The sequence below is a fragment of the Theropithecus gelada genome, chromosome 5 (assembly GCF_003255815.1).
Source record: "Theropithecus gelada isolate Dixy chromosome 5, Tgel_1.0, whole genome shotgun sequence".
Lineage (NCBI taxonomy): Eukaryota > Metazoa > Chordata > Mammalia > Primates > Cercopithecidae > Theropithecus > Theropithecus gelada.
The window spans coordinates 106,579,998-106,597,806 of NC_037672.1; the positions used below are offsets into that span (position 1 = coordinate 106,579,998).

General features: G+C 40.3%; 1 protein-coding gene across 2 annotated transcripts in view; it reads right to left on the reverse strand.

Annotated features, from left to right (window-relative positions):
- The window catches only part of COL25A1 (collagen type XXV alpha 1 chain), a 506,768-nt gene that overhangs the window by 200,765 nt on the left and 288,194 nt on the right, over window positions 1–17,809 (reverse strand). For both annotated transcript variants that reach the window (XM_025385780.1, XM_025385781.1), the window contains one exon: window positions 573–590. In XM_025385780.1, the coding sequence (XP_025241565.1) occupies window positions 573–590 (18 nt within the window). The remainder of the gene's footprint in view (window positions 1–572; window positions 591–17,809) is intronic.

Here is a 17,809-nt window from a genome sequence, read left to right on the forward strand (position 1 = left end):
TCCGTCTTCATACCACATTCCTCCCCTTCCTAAAATTTGTTTATTTTCTTCAATATGATTTAGGGCTCAGTAAGACTTTCTGTTGACTGCGTTCATGCTTAATTATAAATCATGTCTTTGGCAGTTGTTTCTAAATTAAAAATTCAATATCTGTCTGTAATGAATCAAAAGTAGCTGGTAGGATCACAGTCTAAATAATCAGAGTCTGCAGGGATTCACAACATTATTAGTACACGATTAATCAGTACATAATGCAAACCAGTTCAGACTCGACTTTTATGTCATGCTGTCTTACATTAAAGTCCTGTGGCACTGTTTCAGATCAGTTAAGAGTTTTGCTTTATATGATAGTACATTGTTAAATCTGCCATCTGGCCCAACAGCTGATGTGGCTCACACAACCCTGAAGAGGCCCCAAGGGTTTACTCCTGGGAAATATTTGGTCTACTGTGTGGTGTCGTGATTACCAGTTCATAGCTTTTTTATATCTTTTGAAAGATTTGCAGAAAGACCTCCACACTGGAAAAATTCTAAATGGAAAATAATTATTTGCCAGAAAAGAATTATCTTACCTGAGGCCCAGGCTGACCCTGAAATTAAAAAGAAGAAGAAAAAGAAAAACAATTACAAAATTGTATCCTAAGTGAATATTTTCACTACCAAAACTGAAACTAGTTCTGGAAATATTTACAAATATTTCTGAAGATAATACCCTAACTACTGATAAATTTCACTTGTGGCTTTAAAAAACTCATATCACATCCTACTAGTTTTACTTTATGCTATTTATCTAAAATCTGATATTATAGTCTATTTAACTCCAGAATGACTCCAGGGTTTTAGCGTGCTCTAAAATTTAATTGGAAAAAGAGAAGGTGAAAGGAATACCATACCTAGTATTATCGTGATGAAGGGGTTACTTAAAGGAAGAGTCTTCCAGGACAGGCTATGAGCCCAAACTATGAGCTATTCAAAGCACAGAGTGCGAGCTACATATTCAAACATGACAGAGTTACATTTTTAAAAAATAAATGCAGATACTTTAGTGTTAGAGCTCATCAAGTCTTTTAATTTCTCATTATTTCAATAACATTTTAAGTTAATTTAAAAAATAAACCTTTATCTTTTACTTTGCATAACTGAGCCTAAGGACATTTTAAAAGGATATGAGAGGCCTTTGGATCACGCATCCTAACTCTTCACACAGTCAATAGATTATGTGACCTCTGTCCAATCTAATTTATTTTAAATGTCATTTTCTTGTTTAAGCTGATCAAAAATTTCAAAGCAGTATAACTGTAAATGCTTCTAGCTAAAGATCAATCACCTGTGAATAAAAGTATGGATTACATATCAACTTCTTATAACCTCCAACTGGATTTTGTATTAGATGAGATTAAAGAAAATGTTCACACTGAGTTAAGAAATCTTAAAAAGTAAATAAATAATGTGCAGTCTCATTGTCTCAGCTGTGTGGCACCAAGTATCACACAGGAAAGTGTGGAGCTAATACAGCTCTCAGAGAAGGCCCGGGAACTGTCTCTCTTAGCCTCTCTCCAGGCTTGCAATTTCCTTAGGTACTTGTTCTCTAACTCACTGGGGATAGAACAGATGATTTCCAAGAACTTTGCCTGAAAATGTAGTTGGCAGGTCAAACTAGGAAGGGGAGCCAAACCAAGTCACTGCAGATGTTACTCACCCCAATCCTCTACTTTCCAGTAGTGGAAAGAGAGAGAAAGAGAATAATATTTATTAATTCCTTACCAAGTGCCAGGCACTTTTGGATATACTATTCCATTTATTCCTCATAACTGCCCTGAATTTTTCAGATGGAGAAACTGAGGCTCAGAGAAATAAGCTAAAGGTTACAACTTATACAAACTTATAGAAAAGCCAGAGTTTAAATCCAAATCTGATTTCAAAATTTATGCATTTTCTACCAGGTCATTCTGCCTTTCAGCCTAGAAGTTTAAGCTGACAGTTATCTACAGACTTGTTCAGATCAACTATGGTACAAGAGCATTCTTCAAGCCGGTAACACTCTAAACTTCTCAGCCACTCCAGGGCTGCCACAGCATGAATCTTTGCTTCCAGAAGCATACCTAGGACCAGTAGGCACTCCTACCTGCAACTGATACATATACAGAAGCCAGTTCAGCAAAGCTTCTTGAGGATAATAGCTCTAAAATCAGCACTAAACATAGAGAAGATTTCTGTGGAGACACTACGAAGGTTTTTTGTTTGTTCGTTTGTCGTAAGGTCTTACTCTGTTGCCCACACTGGAGTGCAGTGGCACAATCACAGCTTACTGTGGTCTTGACCTCCCAGGCTCAAGTGATCTTTTCACCTCAGCCTCCTAAGTACCTGGGACTACAGGCACATGCCACTGTCAATGCCCGGCTAACTTTGTAAAAAAAAAAATTTTTTTTTGAGTTCTTGCCATGTTGCCTAGGCTGGCTACAAAGGTTTTATCCTAAGAACCACTTACATGTAACTATGGATCTTTCCAGATCCATGTACTGGGTGAAATTACAAACATGTGGTCACTCTTGTGCACTCTTCCCCTGCCCCGCCCCCCACCAACTCCCCTCAGCTCTAAGCTTTTGGTCTTTCTGATGTTTTGAACTAACGCAAACTCAGAAATGTGAATATGTGGCTGGGCGTGGTGGCTCATGCCTGTAATCGCAGCACTTTGGGATGCTGAGGTGGGCGGGTCACTTGAGGTCGGGGGTTTTAAACGAGCCTGGAAAACATCGTGAAACCCTGTCTCTACTAAAAATACAAAAATTAGCTGGGCGTGGTAGCACGCACCTGTAATTCCACCTACTCGGGAGGCTGAGGTGAGAGAATCACTCAAGCCCGGGGAGCAGAGGTTGTAGTTTGCTGAGATTGTGCCACTGTACTCCAGCCTGTGTTATAGAGTGACACTTTGTCTCAGAAAAAAAAAAAAAAACATGAACATGAATATTTTATAGAATCCCAGAATATATTACATCTCTTATATGTGTTATGTGAAAGTTAAAATGCAGGATTCTGTAAAACCAGGAAGAATTTCTTCAAACGAAAATTTGTTTAGTATAGTTGTGATATTTTCAGACTCCTGTGGTTGTTCTACAAGTGACAGACTTTTCCTGTCCATCTTTAATATGTCGCATTCCTGCCATTGCACTGACCAAATGATGTGGCACGATGCGTGCATACACTTATATGCTATTATATAAAATATATATTGCATTATGGATTTTATGTTAGTGATAGAACAAACAGCCATAAATGACTGTTTACTACTAAAAACTGACATCTATATAGGCATTGGAAAGTTTATAGCACTAAAGGAACTCAGATTACTCTAATGTATAATATGAATTTCAGGGGTGTATGGCGTGTGTGTTGGGGGAGGGAACAGGAAAAGGAGAGAAAAGAGGAAGTGGTTGATAGAGAAGCTTCCCACAGAAACAAAGCATACAATGTAACGAATTCAGTAACTCTGATCTAAAACTTGGAATACACAACACAGGCCTTACCACTCTTCTAGGAGATTCCAGGACTGCCTACACCAGGTCCTCTCACTCACTAGGATGTAACAATCTATTCACTAGCAGGCACCTACCTGCAAAAAGACAATCTGACAGTGCAAGTCTTGCAGTCGTCATAATAGAGCCATCTGGCAAAACCAGGGCCATGATCAGAGGAGAGGTTTCTGGGGATATGGTAATGGTATCTGCTCTGAGCAGGAGCCGTGGAATAGAGGGAGAGCAGGAGAGTGTCTCAGAAACTTCGTAGTGACTGACAGCATGTGGTGATAAAGACTTCGCCCCAGACTAATCAAAAAGAAACATCTCAGAATTTCCTTAAGCTGCTTCTGAGTAGTTTTATTAATACAAATATGTTCATTCACTACTGAGTATTTTTCTAGTTAATTGTAATTTAAAGGTAGTGACCACTATTGATAATTAACTGGGAAGGTTAACTTTTTCTAAAGGACACCCTGAATGAGTAGTTATAAATTACGATTTATAATTTATAACTACTGTAAGTTGCCTTTTTAAAAATAGAATTCCTGAAAAGATCGTTTTTCCCAAGCAAATCACCAAAATGCTTCATAAATAAAAACCTGAATCTATTAAACGCAAAAGCCATGCCAAGTGAAACAGTTAAGTCACAGACATACTGAAGTCAGGAACATACATGAGAAAGTGGAGAATATGGAGTGCTCCCGGTCACTGACTCACTGTACATCAACAGTTAAATGCAATGCTCTCAGGGCAGCTTAGGTACCAGCAGGAAAAAGAAGAAACAGCAGGAGGAGCTGATCTTAAATACTGGTCATAAGAACAGCAAAGTGGAAAACAATCAGCCAGTAGCTGATGTTTTACAGGAAAGTATTCAAAGGAGGTTGAAAGTTTGGCGATGCAAGTAAGCCACAATGGAACATGATAAATGAGATGACCTGTCACAGGAGTATGCATTACTTTAGGCAACTAAAGAGCAATATTAACTATTCTTTTTTGGACTGTTGTTGATGGCAGCAGCGGCCCATCTGGAGTGGCTGCTGTGAAGATGCTGGCTGCAGCAGAGGAGATGCAGCCAGGACCGTGTGCTCCATGAAGCCAGCGGGGGCAGGAACAGGCAAGATCCCTGCCCCCTACTGAGTTGGTGGGACGGGTGCCCTGCAGTTCTGGGGGCAGCTGCAGCTGCCCAGCCATGGCTCCAGACCCTGGAATTCCCTGCATTTAGGGAGCCTGGGAAGCCCCTCCTGCCCCTGTAGACTTAGAAGTGCCTGCTCCCACTCTCTGGCCTCTCCCCACTTCCAGTGCCAGCTCCAGGGTGGAGCAAAGTTGTGGCTGAGCCCAGACACTGTCACAACCAAGCTGGGTGTCTGCATAATCAGGGCGGTGCTGATATAGCAGCCCCCCAATGCCTCAGCCACCTCCAGACTTTAAGTGCCAATGAGAACAGAATGGAGGCCAGTGGGGCTAAGGGCAGCGCAGTGCAGGCCTGCAGGTGCCCCTTGGCATGAACAGCCAAGGTGCCATGGAAGACATTTTGATGATGGTGGGAGGCAGACAGGTTCCTAGGCAGAAAGGGGTGGGTCCCTGGTGAAACCCCTCCTTCAAGCCAGGAAAGGCCTGAAGCCTGGGGACCAGACTGCCAGTTCTGGGTCCAGGCCTGCCCATGGCTGCCCATGGATAAATCAGCACTCACTTTCTTCCTTCTGAAGCCCATAAAAACCCCAGACTCAGACAGACTCACACGGACATGGGGACTACCACCTGCAGAAAGGGGCCACCACTCTGGGTCTCCTCTCTGCTGAGAGCTGGACACTCATCAGGATGACCTGCCTGCAGAAAGGAGCTACCCACTTTGGGTCTCCTGAGAGCTGTTCTGTTGCTTAATAAGTCTCCTTTCCATCCTGCTCATCCTCCAGTTGTCCATGTACCTCATTCTTCCTGAATGTAGGAAAAGAACTCGAGACCCACCAAATGGCAAGACTGAAAGAGCTGTAACACAAACAGAGCTTAAACACCTGCCCCTCACTCGCCATGCTGCGAGCATCAGTAAAAAAGAAGAGTTGTGGCCCTTCAGGGAGCCCAGATCTAGGGCCTCCCTGAGCCAGGGCTGTGACTCCCTCTTCGGGGCTTTGTGGTTTCTGGTGTCTCCAAGTTTCTGGGTGCCACCACATTCCCCTTGCCCAGAGATGGGTGCCCGCAGCAGAAGCCACTTGCAGTGCGTCTTATCCAGCCACAGGTTTGCATGGAGCTGGCACCTGTGACAGCACCTGGAGCTGCCCGCCCCACTGCAGCAGCCAGTGCACCTTGGCTGTGTGCAGTGGCCGGACCCTGCACTCATTCACACACCCTTCACCATCTGGCATCTGGCTCACCCTTGGCATGTATAGGACCCAGGCCGGTAGCACAAGCCAAGCACAGCCTGCCAGGCCAAGTGGGCAGAATTAGCCCAGTGGGTCTGAACAAAACTCAAGCAAAGGCGCCACTGGCCACAAAGGTTTCCAGCTGGAAAAGTGACACCCAAAGGATCCTGTAACATTGTCACAATTATAGTTGCTAGTAAGTGCTAACACAATGCTCTGAATTGACAAACTCATTTGGATCTCTGACTGAGGCAATTAGTTTCACTACATGATACTTTTTTTATACATCATAAATCTGTATCTTTCCTTTTCAGACAGGACAAATGCTGCTCTCCCATTTAACACACTCACAGATAGGCACAGAAAGGTTGTAGTTTTAAAGTACACTATTATTTTGAAATATTGATTAGGATAACAGATCCACATACATCTTTACTGTGATCAATTTTAAATTCAAAACGTCCATCTACAAAAACTCAAGGAAATATTAGTATTGTTCATGCAACTCTAAAAGGTACTACCTCTGTTTCAAGATAATTAGAAAGAAATTGCCTCAATAACTCAGAAACTCATCATTAAGAAACCCAAGCTTGACTACTACTTTTATTTTAGTACACTCATATTTGGATGTTTTTATTCTCTTGAATTGTTGGATTCCTTGCCATCTAAAACAATCATTTGAAATGATTACTATAATTTCATTATCTTTAAAATTCTCAAATTTACACACTGAGATGTCAAGTTTATTTTTCTTTTCAGGTGAAAGGAAAAGCACCTGTAAAATAAGACCTGTAGTAGGCATCCAGATAAAGCTTTAGAACCACCTCAAAAAGACTCTGAGTAGCTGCAGGATTGTTCTGGTGGCAGGAGGTCTTGAGGGCCAATAGGAGTCCTGTCATGGAACCCTCTCCTGGTCCCTCATCCCATCCTCTTTCTTTTATTTTGAGATGGAGTTTTGCTCTTGTTGCCCAGGATGGAGTGTAATGGTGCAATCTCAGCTCACTGCAACCTCCACCTCCCATGTTCCAGCAATTCTCCTGCCTCAGCCTCCCAAGTAGCTGGGATTACAGGTGCACACCACCACTCCCAGCTAATTTTTTGTATTTAGTAGAGACGGGGTTTCACCATGTTGGTCAGGCTGGTCTCAAACTCCTGATCTCAGGTAATCCACCCACCTCGGCCTCCCAAAGTGCTGGGACTACAGGCGTGAGCCACTGTGCCCGGTCCTGTCCTCTCAATGGGACCCTTAGCCTTACAAGAGTTGCAGTTTGACCTACAGTCTGTGCCAGTTAGTGGAACAGATGTATTCTACACTTGCAGCACGAGGGAGTAGGGATCTTGCCCATCCTCAACTCTGTGAATATGTTTGCATTTTCTTCTCCAATATCTCAGACCCCAAGCTATAAGGTGCATCTGAAACAATTGTTGAACTGCTGTAATGTGAGCCTATTTTGACTAGCCCAAAGAGGGTAGACAATAATATTTTTAAAGAACCAGTAGAATGGTTACTCTCCTTACATTACAGTGGTATATTTTCAAAATGTAAGTTCTCAATCTAATGTTCCAGAAAGTATTCTCTTGGCTTCTGTTCACTGCAGAATAAATGCATCAATGTTGAAAAGGAAGTCTTACTGTATTAGTCCATTTTTACACTGCTATAAAGACATACCCAAGTGTGATGGTTAATTCCGAGTGTCAACTTGACTGGATTGAGGGATACAAAGTATTCATCCTGGCTGTGTCTCTGTGGGTGTTGCCAAAAGAAAGTAACATTTGAGTCAGTGGGCTGGGGAAGGCAGATCCACCCTTAATCTGGTGGACACAATCTAATTAGCTTCCAGTGAACAAAAAGCAGGTAGAAAAACATGAAAAAGAGAAATGGGCCTAGTCTCCCGCACTGGATGCTTCCTGCCCTCAAATATCAGACTCCACGTTCTTCAGTTTGGGGACTGAGACTGGCTGTCCTTGCTCCTCAGCTTGCAGACAGGGTGACCTTGTGATCATGTAAGTTAATATTTAATAAACTCATATATATATATCCTATTAGTTCTGTCCCAGACCCCAATATACCAAGACTGGGTAATTTATAAAGAAAAAAGGTTTAATTAGCTCACAGTTCCACATAGCTTGGGAGGCCTCAGAAAACTTACAATCATGGTAGAAGGGGAAGCAGGCACGTCGTACATGGTGGCAGGCAAGAGAGAGTGAGCAAGAGCAGGGAAAACTGCCTCATAAAACCATTGAATCTCATGAGAACTCATTCACTATCATGAGAACAGCACAAGGGAAACTGCCCCCATAATGCAGTTACCTCCCACCTGGTCCCTCCCTTGCCATGTGAGGATTATGGGGATTACAACTGGAGATGAGGTTTGGGTGGGGACACAGAGCCAAACCATATAATGCACACTCAGTGGAATTTTATTCAGATAATAAAGAAAACTGAGGCAGCCAAAGGCCACAGGAGCCTATGTATACACCTACCAATACAAAAGAGAGTTCCATCTTGAAGAAAAATTACTTTCTAGTTTGATTTGGTCTCCATATCCAATTAATAGGAAAATATTATATCAAACTACTTTGTAAATTATGCTCTGTAAGTGTTGCATGGAGGTTTAAAATAGGTTATATATCTGATTCTAACACTTCATTTCATTCAAATTTAGATAAAGCATCAACTAATTTTTAAAACTAATTAATATGTAAATGATATACTAGAGAGAGAAGCAATTGAAAACATAAAGCATTATGGATTATGTATATTAATTTTAAAGTGGCTTTGCAAAGACTGCATAATCTCCCAATGTCTACAAGCTGCTCTTGCTTCCAAGGATTCTTATATACTTGACTGAGATAAACATTATTCATAATTTATATTGCCTGTTGTGCTATCCTACAGCATAGATATTAATAATTCTGCAAGTTAGCTGCAGTCAAATAATATTACTTAGATAATAATCTTTCAATTTAAGGTTTTCTTTTGGAAAACAATTCTCAATGGTTTTAACGCTGGAAAGCAAAAGCCATATTCCACTCCAGAGGAAAATAAGTGGCTCATCTAAAACCTGATGGATATTTCTTTTTTAAAAATTTGAAAGAGACAGAGAGTAAGAATGAGCATGGAGATTATTATGGGGGGTTCAATATAAAAAGAAAAGATTCAAAACTTGGAAGATTTCTTCCATGATATTTGCTTTTCATAAATATATAATTGTATTTACAAATCTACTCATGTTTAAACAGGTCAACAAGTTGCCACATTAATTTTAAAATATTATATTTTCTAACACAATACCATATTTATTTTTTCTCTCTTATGACTAACATGTTCATATGTGGAACATAAGTAAAAAATTTTATCGCATGCATTTTTGTTATAAAAATTTTACATACAGAACATAAAAAAGAAAATGACTCATTCATTAATTTGCATTATTAAATTTTATTGGATACCTAATATTCCACTGAGGTTTATTCAGATTTTTACTATTATAAATAACGTTTATGTCTTTCTATATACAAATGGTTCTCAACTTATGATGGTTCAGTTTACAACTTTTTGACTTCACAATGGTGCAGTCACAATATGCATTCAGTAGAAGTTTTTGAATTTTGCTCTTTTCCCAGGTTAGCGATACTTGGTGCAATACTCTCTTTATGTTGGGCAGCAGCAGCATGCCACAGCTCCCAGTCAGCCACTCAGTCACATAGGTAAACAACCAATACTCTACTGTGTGCTGCGTTGCTGGCATGTTTTGGATATTGTGTTCTGTATTTTTGTGTCCTATCATGTCTGTAAAACACTCATCTGTCTCCTGTTTCTGGTGAGAAGAAGAGGAAGGCAATTACTCTTGAGATGAAACTCAAGATAACTGCCCAGTATGAAGGCACAAGCCAGTAATGGCCATTGCAAGAGAGTTCGGACTTTCATGATCCATGATATCAACCACCTTAAAGGATAAGATGTGAATCAGTGAGGCAGTGAAATCATCAGCATTGGTTAAATCCACTATCATCACAAAGAAAAGAGCTGGGCTGATTGATAATATGGAAAAATTACTTGTCATGTGGATGGAAAACCAGATACAGAGGTGCATACTACTTAGCCTACCGATGATTCAGGCTAGGGTAAGAAGACTGTTCTGTAAGGTCAAAAAGTATACCAGTGATCCTACATATATACAAATGTTTATAGCAAGACATGGCCAGTTCCAACACTTCGAAATGCATCATAATTTTCATAATATGAAGATCTGCGGTGAGACAGCAAGTGCCGATATTGAAGGTACCAAAGCTTTTGGGAAGAGCTGCATAGGGTAAGTGTGGATGACAAGTGTTTACCAGCACAAATATTTAAAGTCAATGAAATGAGCTTATTCTGCAAGTATACGCCAGAGCATATATACATTCACCAAGAGTCCAATGTCAGGGTCTACGGCATTCAAAGGCTGTGTAACACTGCTTTGGGGTGTTACGGGAAAGGCTTTAATTTGAGGTGGAAATGTTGCTCTGGGGTAGAAGTGTTGCAGGGTTCAAATTAAAGCCTTTCCTAATCTACCACTCAGAGAACCCAAGAGCATTCAAGAATGTGAGCAACTGTACACCATAAAGAAAAAGCCTGGATATCAGCATTGTTTGACGACTGGTTTTTGAACTGTTTTATTCCATAGGCAAGAGAATATTGTAGGAAAAATAACATTCCATTCAAGATTCTTCTAATCTTAGACAATGCTCCAGGGCTTCCACAGAATATCGGTGACATGCATCTTGATGTAAATGTTGTGAATCTGCTGCTGAACACAAATGCTTTCATTCAACCCATGCACCAAGGCACAAGAGCTGCGTTCAAAGCACATTGATACGCCAGACGTTTGCGCAGGCTGTTGGAGCGACTAAATCTGGCTGCATTCTAAATTCTATCCAGAACATCGCCGCAACAAGGGAAGAAGTCATACGGCAATGCATGAACGGCATTTGGAAGAAAGTTATGAAGACATGTGAACACATTCAAAGGCTTTAACAAAGATTCTGCTGTTGATGAAAGAGTAACAATATACTAGTGCTTAGGAAATCACTAGAATTGGACATTGATAAAGAGAAAATTTATGAGCTTGTTGGCATCGAGGCTGAAGAACTTTCCAACAAGGAGCTGACTGAATTGGAGGAAGAAAGAAGTAAAGAAGTTGAGGCAGAGAAAACAGAAGTGATGTCCAAGGCACCAAGAAAGTTCACAGCAAAGAAACTGGCAGAAATATTTGCTACTACTATTAGCAATGGCTTTTGGAAGTCAGAGAAACAGATATGAATTACAGGAGATTCACAAGCACTGATGGCAGATACAGGATGCTCTTGTTTGCGATAAAGAGAAATATATGATGAAAAGAAGAAACAAATCATACAGTCAAAACTTGCTATCTTCTGGAAGAACACTGTGCCTGCTAAACCATCAACAAGTGTCAATGCCCTTCTACCCGCTATTCTCAAGCCTTTCAGAAGAGAGAGAGATTGATAACCCTGTTGGTGCAGCATCTCCATCATACAGCAATTATTTTTAGTTCAATGCTTCAAACATTCTTCACCAGCGGGCATTCTTCTGTGTATGTTACTTCATGGTGAGTACCCATACAACCATCCTGTTTTTCACTTTCAGTATGGTATTCAATAAATTACATGAGATAGCCAACACTTTATTATAAAATAGGCTTTGCATTAGATGATTTTACCCTACTGTAGGCTAATGTAAGTGTTCTGAGAACATTTAAAGTAGGCTAGGCTAAACTATGATGGGCAGTAGGTTAGGTGTATTAAATGCATTTTCTACTTACAACATTTTCAACGTACTCTGGGTTTATTGGGACATAACCCCATCATAAATTGAGGAGCATCTGTAAATATCTGACTATATTTCTGATTATTTCTTTATAACACAAAAATGCAGTGTTATTCCAATTATTAAGTTTATATATATTTATATATTATGTTTATTTATATTGTAGTACACAAAATACAGGTTATATATTTTCTAGGATATAATTTTTGCATATATACATATTTATTCAGATATATAGTTAGAAATCAATCTAAAAAAAGAAAGAGAAGGAAAAGAAAAGAAGAGATGAAGAGGGAGAGAGGAAGAAAGAAAACATGTACAAAAATAATGGTTACCTATGGATGACAGGATTATAAGTAAACATTTTTATTATTTTAGTTTTTAATGCTTCTCTAAATTTTACTAGCTTCCATATATTGTCACATGATAACTAATTAACTGCAGAAAACTTTTAAACTCATAAGTTGTTAATTTTTTTCCATATTAGTCATTTACTCAAAGATCTAGGTCAATGATTTTGAATTCTAGTTTCTAACTTTCTCCCAATTAAGGGTGTTTTTAATTACTTGGAAGAATGTTGCAAAATGCTTAAGATATGCTCTCAAAAATTCAGTAAGTAAGGGTTTTAAATGTACCTTTTTGTATGCCACATATCACTTGGAAGTAGGAGTAGAGAAAGGGGCAGGAGAGTTATAAGAGTTATACAGTTAAATACCAACGAGAAGAGGTCATGGCTCCACATCAATTGGGGATCCCTGCTAGGCACAGAGTTCCTTGGATCCTTTGCTGTTTTGCAAACCAAAATATCTGGGTTGTAATTTAACTGCATTATTTTACGGAGTTGTATAAATAACTTACACTTTTGACTATAAATGTTTGTCAAGTGTCTAAAACATCATGCTTATCCAAGCCTTTTCACCAGCCGGTATGGAATTAGGATTGGCAATCAAGGTGTAAGTAAATGATCAATTTTACAGACATGTTTAGTAGGATACAATAAACAAATACAGAATACTTCTGAAAAGAGACCTGCTCAGCTTCCATTGCTTTAAAAACATATACCCAGGCAATTTTTACTGCCCTACCAATTTTTATTACACTGTATATATTGAGTAATTTGGTTTCTGCTATGTTTAATAACATTCTTAATGTGTGCTATTTTGATTGTTCCAGATAAATACTGGAAGCCAATTTATAAACATCTTTCAGTCTGATTAAATTTATATGTGCCCAATTCTGATTTTCCAAATATTGTGCACAAAGATGGACTTGACAGTGCTCTCTGCAGCTGTCCTAGATGTTTCGCATTAATAAATGCATGCTAGCAGATTTCTAACACCCAGAGAGTCAATTAATTTATAATGCATGAGTCACATCATCCTCACCGCTTCACTAAGGCAGAATCCTAAAAATGAAGCCTGTTTTAAAATGAGGGAGGAGAGGCTCTGCAAGCTGACAAGTTTATGTTCTTGAAGGACCCAGATGTTTGTGGCTGAATCGTAATAGCTACCACTTACTGACCACTACACAACATGAAGAGCTTTACAAATGACATCTCTCTTTGTTACAATAACCCTGCAAATTAGGGGTCATTTCCACCATTTTGCAGTTGAACAAACCGAGTTTCAGAAAGGTTAAGTAACGTTTCCTTAGTCAAACAGCTTCTAAAAGGGAAGTTCAAACTATGAACATGGGTTTATTTGACTTGGACCCTTTTGAGCTCTCACTTGTGTCATGCTGGTTGCCCATGGGCTTGGGTGAGATTACCCAGAGAAAGAAAGTAGCAGTGATTCTTAGCCCTCTTAGGAACTGGATAGAAGCTATAGATGCAGTAGTTAGAAATATCCACACATAAAACACTGCACACACACACACAGAGAGACTCTTAAGTTAGTTAGTGGATTCTCTAGGAAATAATTCACTTGGGTTCAGAACCCCTGACTAGGGGTAATGTAATGTAAACATTTCAGGAGCAGGAGAGGAAAAGTGTTCCAAAATGGAAACTGAGGATGAAAAAAACCTAAAAACAATGGCAACAAATTAGAGTTACAGAAATCAAGATTGGAGAGAATTTCAAGAAGGGAAATTGATTAAAACAAGGAGTCCATTGCATTTAACAAGTAGAAAGTTGGAATTTGTACTGTAATTGATTGAGCAGTGAGGTGAGCAAATTAAGACAAGAATAAGCTCCATAGATGGCAAGCAGGTGTCATATGAAGTGTCAACTCTGGTTATTAACAACTGCCTGGAATAACATGTTTAGAAAGTTTGGAGGCCAGTTATAGACTTTGGAAAAGGGTGTGGGATTGATAGGGAATGTCTACAGACAGCAATAATGGAAAACATGTGTGCCAACGATTTGCTAGCCTGAGTAGACACCTCTTTTTAGTAACTGTGCATGAAGAGAAGAAAGGAAATAGGAGCGTAGCTAAAAGGCATATAGGGTTAAGGAAAAGTTTTCTTGCTTGTTTTTGTGATAAGGTGGGAGGTACTTGAAAATGTTTACAAACGGACAGGACATAGGGAAAAGAAATGGCTTGCAGAGCAGCATCAGCATGCAACAGAACACAAAAGGAAGTGGAGTCAGAGAAGAATGTGGGGAAAAAAACACCATCTTGAATAAGATGAGAAGAAAGAAAGTGAGAATAAATACAGATCAATTTGCTGTACAGAGGCAGAAAATGGACGTATTCCATTCCTTAAATCTCAGAGGACTCTGAAATAGAAGCCTGCTAGGGATGGGGCAGGTGTGAGAGGAATAAAATTGATTATTTATTCATTTGCATAATATTTGTTGAGCACCTACAGTGTGCAGGCATTCTTCAGGTACTAGGAATATAGTAAATACGGTAGCTGAAACAAAGCCCCGCTATCACTTTTGTGGGGGAAGCAGGCTTTAAGAGAATGTTTATGAATAATGTGGCAGCGATAAGGACTCAGCAGGAAAGCACATGAGGATAAGGAGGCTAGAGAACAACTCAATGGGAGGGTGCTATTTTACAGGGTGGTCATGGGAGGCCTTGAATGGAAAAAAGGAGGAAAAACAAACAGCAAGTGGTAATGCTCTGTAAGACGGAGATATGCTTAGTGTGTCCAGCAACTGACAGTGTGTCTGGACTAGAGTGAGTGAGGAAAAAGAGTAAGGAGGAAAGTTACAGAGAGGGAGGGAGCAGATCAGACAGGACTTTGCAGGTCATGGTAAGAACTTGGCTTTTAATCTGGATGAAATAGAAAGCCATGGCGAGGAGGTTCTGCACAGAGAAAGGGCACAATCTGAATTATATTTGAAAAAGATCATGTCTCTTATGGGGAAAAGGCAGTAGAAAGGCAGGGGTATACACAAGGAGAGATGTTAGGGGGCTTTTGTAACATTCTAAGTGAAAGATAAAGGATGGGATGGGCCAGGGTAATAATAACCAACGAGGTAAAAAGTGGTCAGTTTCTGGTGTAAGACTTGCAGATAGATTGAAAGTGGGGTGTGAGAAAAAAGAGGAGTGAAAAATGACTCGAAAGGTTGACCAGAGCAATTAGAGCAGTGGAACTGCTCTTTAGTGATGTGTGGAAGATTTAGAAGAGGAGCAGCTTTGGAGAGTAAGGGTGGAATTCCAGCATTTGATTTTGAACATGTTAAGTTTGAGATTTCTAGGAGATATCCGTGTGCAAACATTGAATAGATAGTTGGATATACAAGTCCAAAATTCAGAGAGTTCAGACTGGAGATATACATTTGGGAGACTTGGACATATAGATAATAGTTAAAGCCATGAGATTATATGAGATCGCCTAATGAGGCAACGTAAATAAGGAAGAAGACGCTCCACCATTGGGCACACTTTGGCTCAGCACTGGCCACAGAGTTCAAGTGGAATAGCCTGTAGTGCATCTCCAGAGAAGACAGGCAGGGGCAAGGAATGAGCTGGGCTTTGGGTGACAGGTCTAAGAGGAAGGGAACCATCAAGGACCCACAGCACAAACTCAGTAGTTGTGAAGACAAAAGAGGATTTTGTCTGAGAAAGACCCTTGAATAAGTGGCTAATGTAGTGAATTATCAATGTTACAAAGACTCAGCCAAGATTCATGTAGACTCTCTGGTCCGTATGGGAGCTTTGAGGTAGGTCAAAGGCCTGTGTAGTCATTCTTCTTCACATTGACATGGACATATTAAAGTCAGGCTTCCATGTGTACCATAGTGCAATGCCTGTTAAAATTTTTTAAAAGGGTAAAACTTCATTTTGTTGTTGTTGTTGTTGTTGCTTTGCGTCTCGCTCTGTCACCCAAGCTGGAGTGCAGCGGCGCCATCACAGCTCACTGTAACCTCCATCTCCTTGGCTCAAGTGATTCTCCCACCTCAGCCTCCCAAGTAGCTGGGTTCACATGCCTGGCTAATGTTTTGTATTTGTTTGTAGAGACAGAGTTTAGCCATATTGCTGAGGCTGGTCTTGAACTGGGCTCAAGTGATCCACCTGCCTCAGCCTCCCAAAGTATTGGGACTATAGGGATGAGCCACTGTACCTGGCCAAAACTCCATTTTATGCAGTGTGTATCAGGATAACTACTAAGCAGACCTGTTTTCTTATGCCAAGCAACTTTCAGTAACTATATGCCATATATTAAAGTGTTACAATACCTGTCGCCCAGGCTGGAGTGCCAGTGGCGCGATGTCGCCTCACTGCAAGCTCTGCCTCTTGGGTTCACGCCATTCTCCTGCCCCAGCCTCCCGAGTAGCTGGGACTACAGGCACCCGCCACCACGCCCGGCTAATTTTGTTTTTGTATTTTCAGTAGAGATGCGGGTTTCACCCTGTTAGCCAGGATGGTTTCTGTCTCCTGACCTCGTGATCCGCCCACCTCGGCCTCCCAAAGTGCTGGGATTACAAGCGTGAGCCACCGCGCCCGGACGTGTTACCATACTTTAAAAAAAGAATTGAGGGAAATCACCATTCCTACATTTTCTGTAGCGAGACCAAATAAACTTCACCCACCAGGTCACAAAACCTTAAGGATGACAAGAGCTGGGTAAACCGAGTGCTGCTGAAATACCAAAGGGAGAGCAATGGCACTTGGAGCACTCAAGCAGTTCCAGCGAGATGTACTGATCACATTTTAAAGCTTTACTTTTACTCCATCAAAGAAAATGACATCTCATTTTGACCAAATCAAGGCATAGTTAGACCTGGCAGTCAAAACCCTTGGCTCCAGCCCCTGTAGAGGCCCTTAGCCCCATGATCTCCCTCCAATTGCTATAAGCTCCTGACTCCTGGCACACTCTTGTTCCTGCTGTACCCACCACTTGGTGTGTCCTCCTGCTCATTCACTTCCATGCTCTGAGGCTTTCACTTCTTCCCAAAGCTTTGTCTGCTTTCCTATAGCAGATGGGAACTTTTTTTCTTCTAAATATACACAGATCATTGTCTCAATTCTTTTATAACATTACATTCTGCCTTAAAATACAGATATTGATAGCCTGTCTCTTCTATTAAACTGCAGGCTCCTTGAACAGCTAACACTTATAGTGTTGTTACAATATGTCAGGTACTGTGATGTTGGTTTTGCAGACATCAGTAGGTACCATTATTAGCCCCATTTTACAGCTGTGGAAACTTGAGACCAGGAAATGTTGAGTGACTTGTCTAAGATCACACCACTAGTAAGTGGAAATACTGAGACATACATTCGGGTCTGCCAGATTCCTCAGCCTAGGTTTTTAACCATGATGTTACACCACAGAGTCCTTCCACAGTGGAAGGCATGTCATAAACATTTGATTTTTTTAAAAATTTATTCTTATATGAATTTTGATTCAGCCCACCTTTATTAAGCTAGGCACTGCAGTGATGCGAGAGAAACAAGGAAAATAAGTCCTAAACTCTTCAACAGGGGAACTTACGGTCACAAGAAACACAAAAAGGTTAGTGCACTTTAAGATTCCCATTCTTTATTCTTATACTTGCCAAGCCATTGGAAAATCTTTTGAGAGAGCCTCAAGTTGTGGAAACTAGTTAAAGTCCTCTCTGCTCACTGCAATAAAATGTTTTGTAACGAGAAATCAATCGCCTTAATTTATTTTAACAGATAACATTATACAATTAGCAATGCTGAGATTAAATC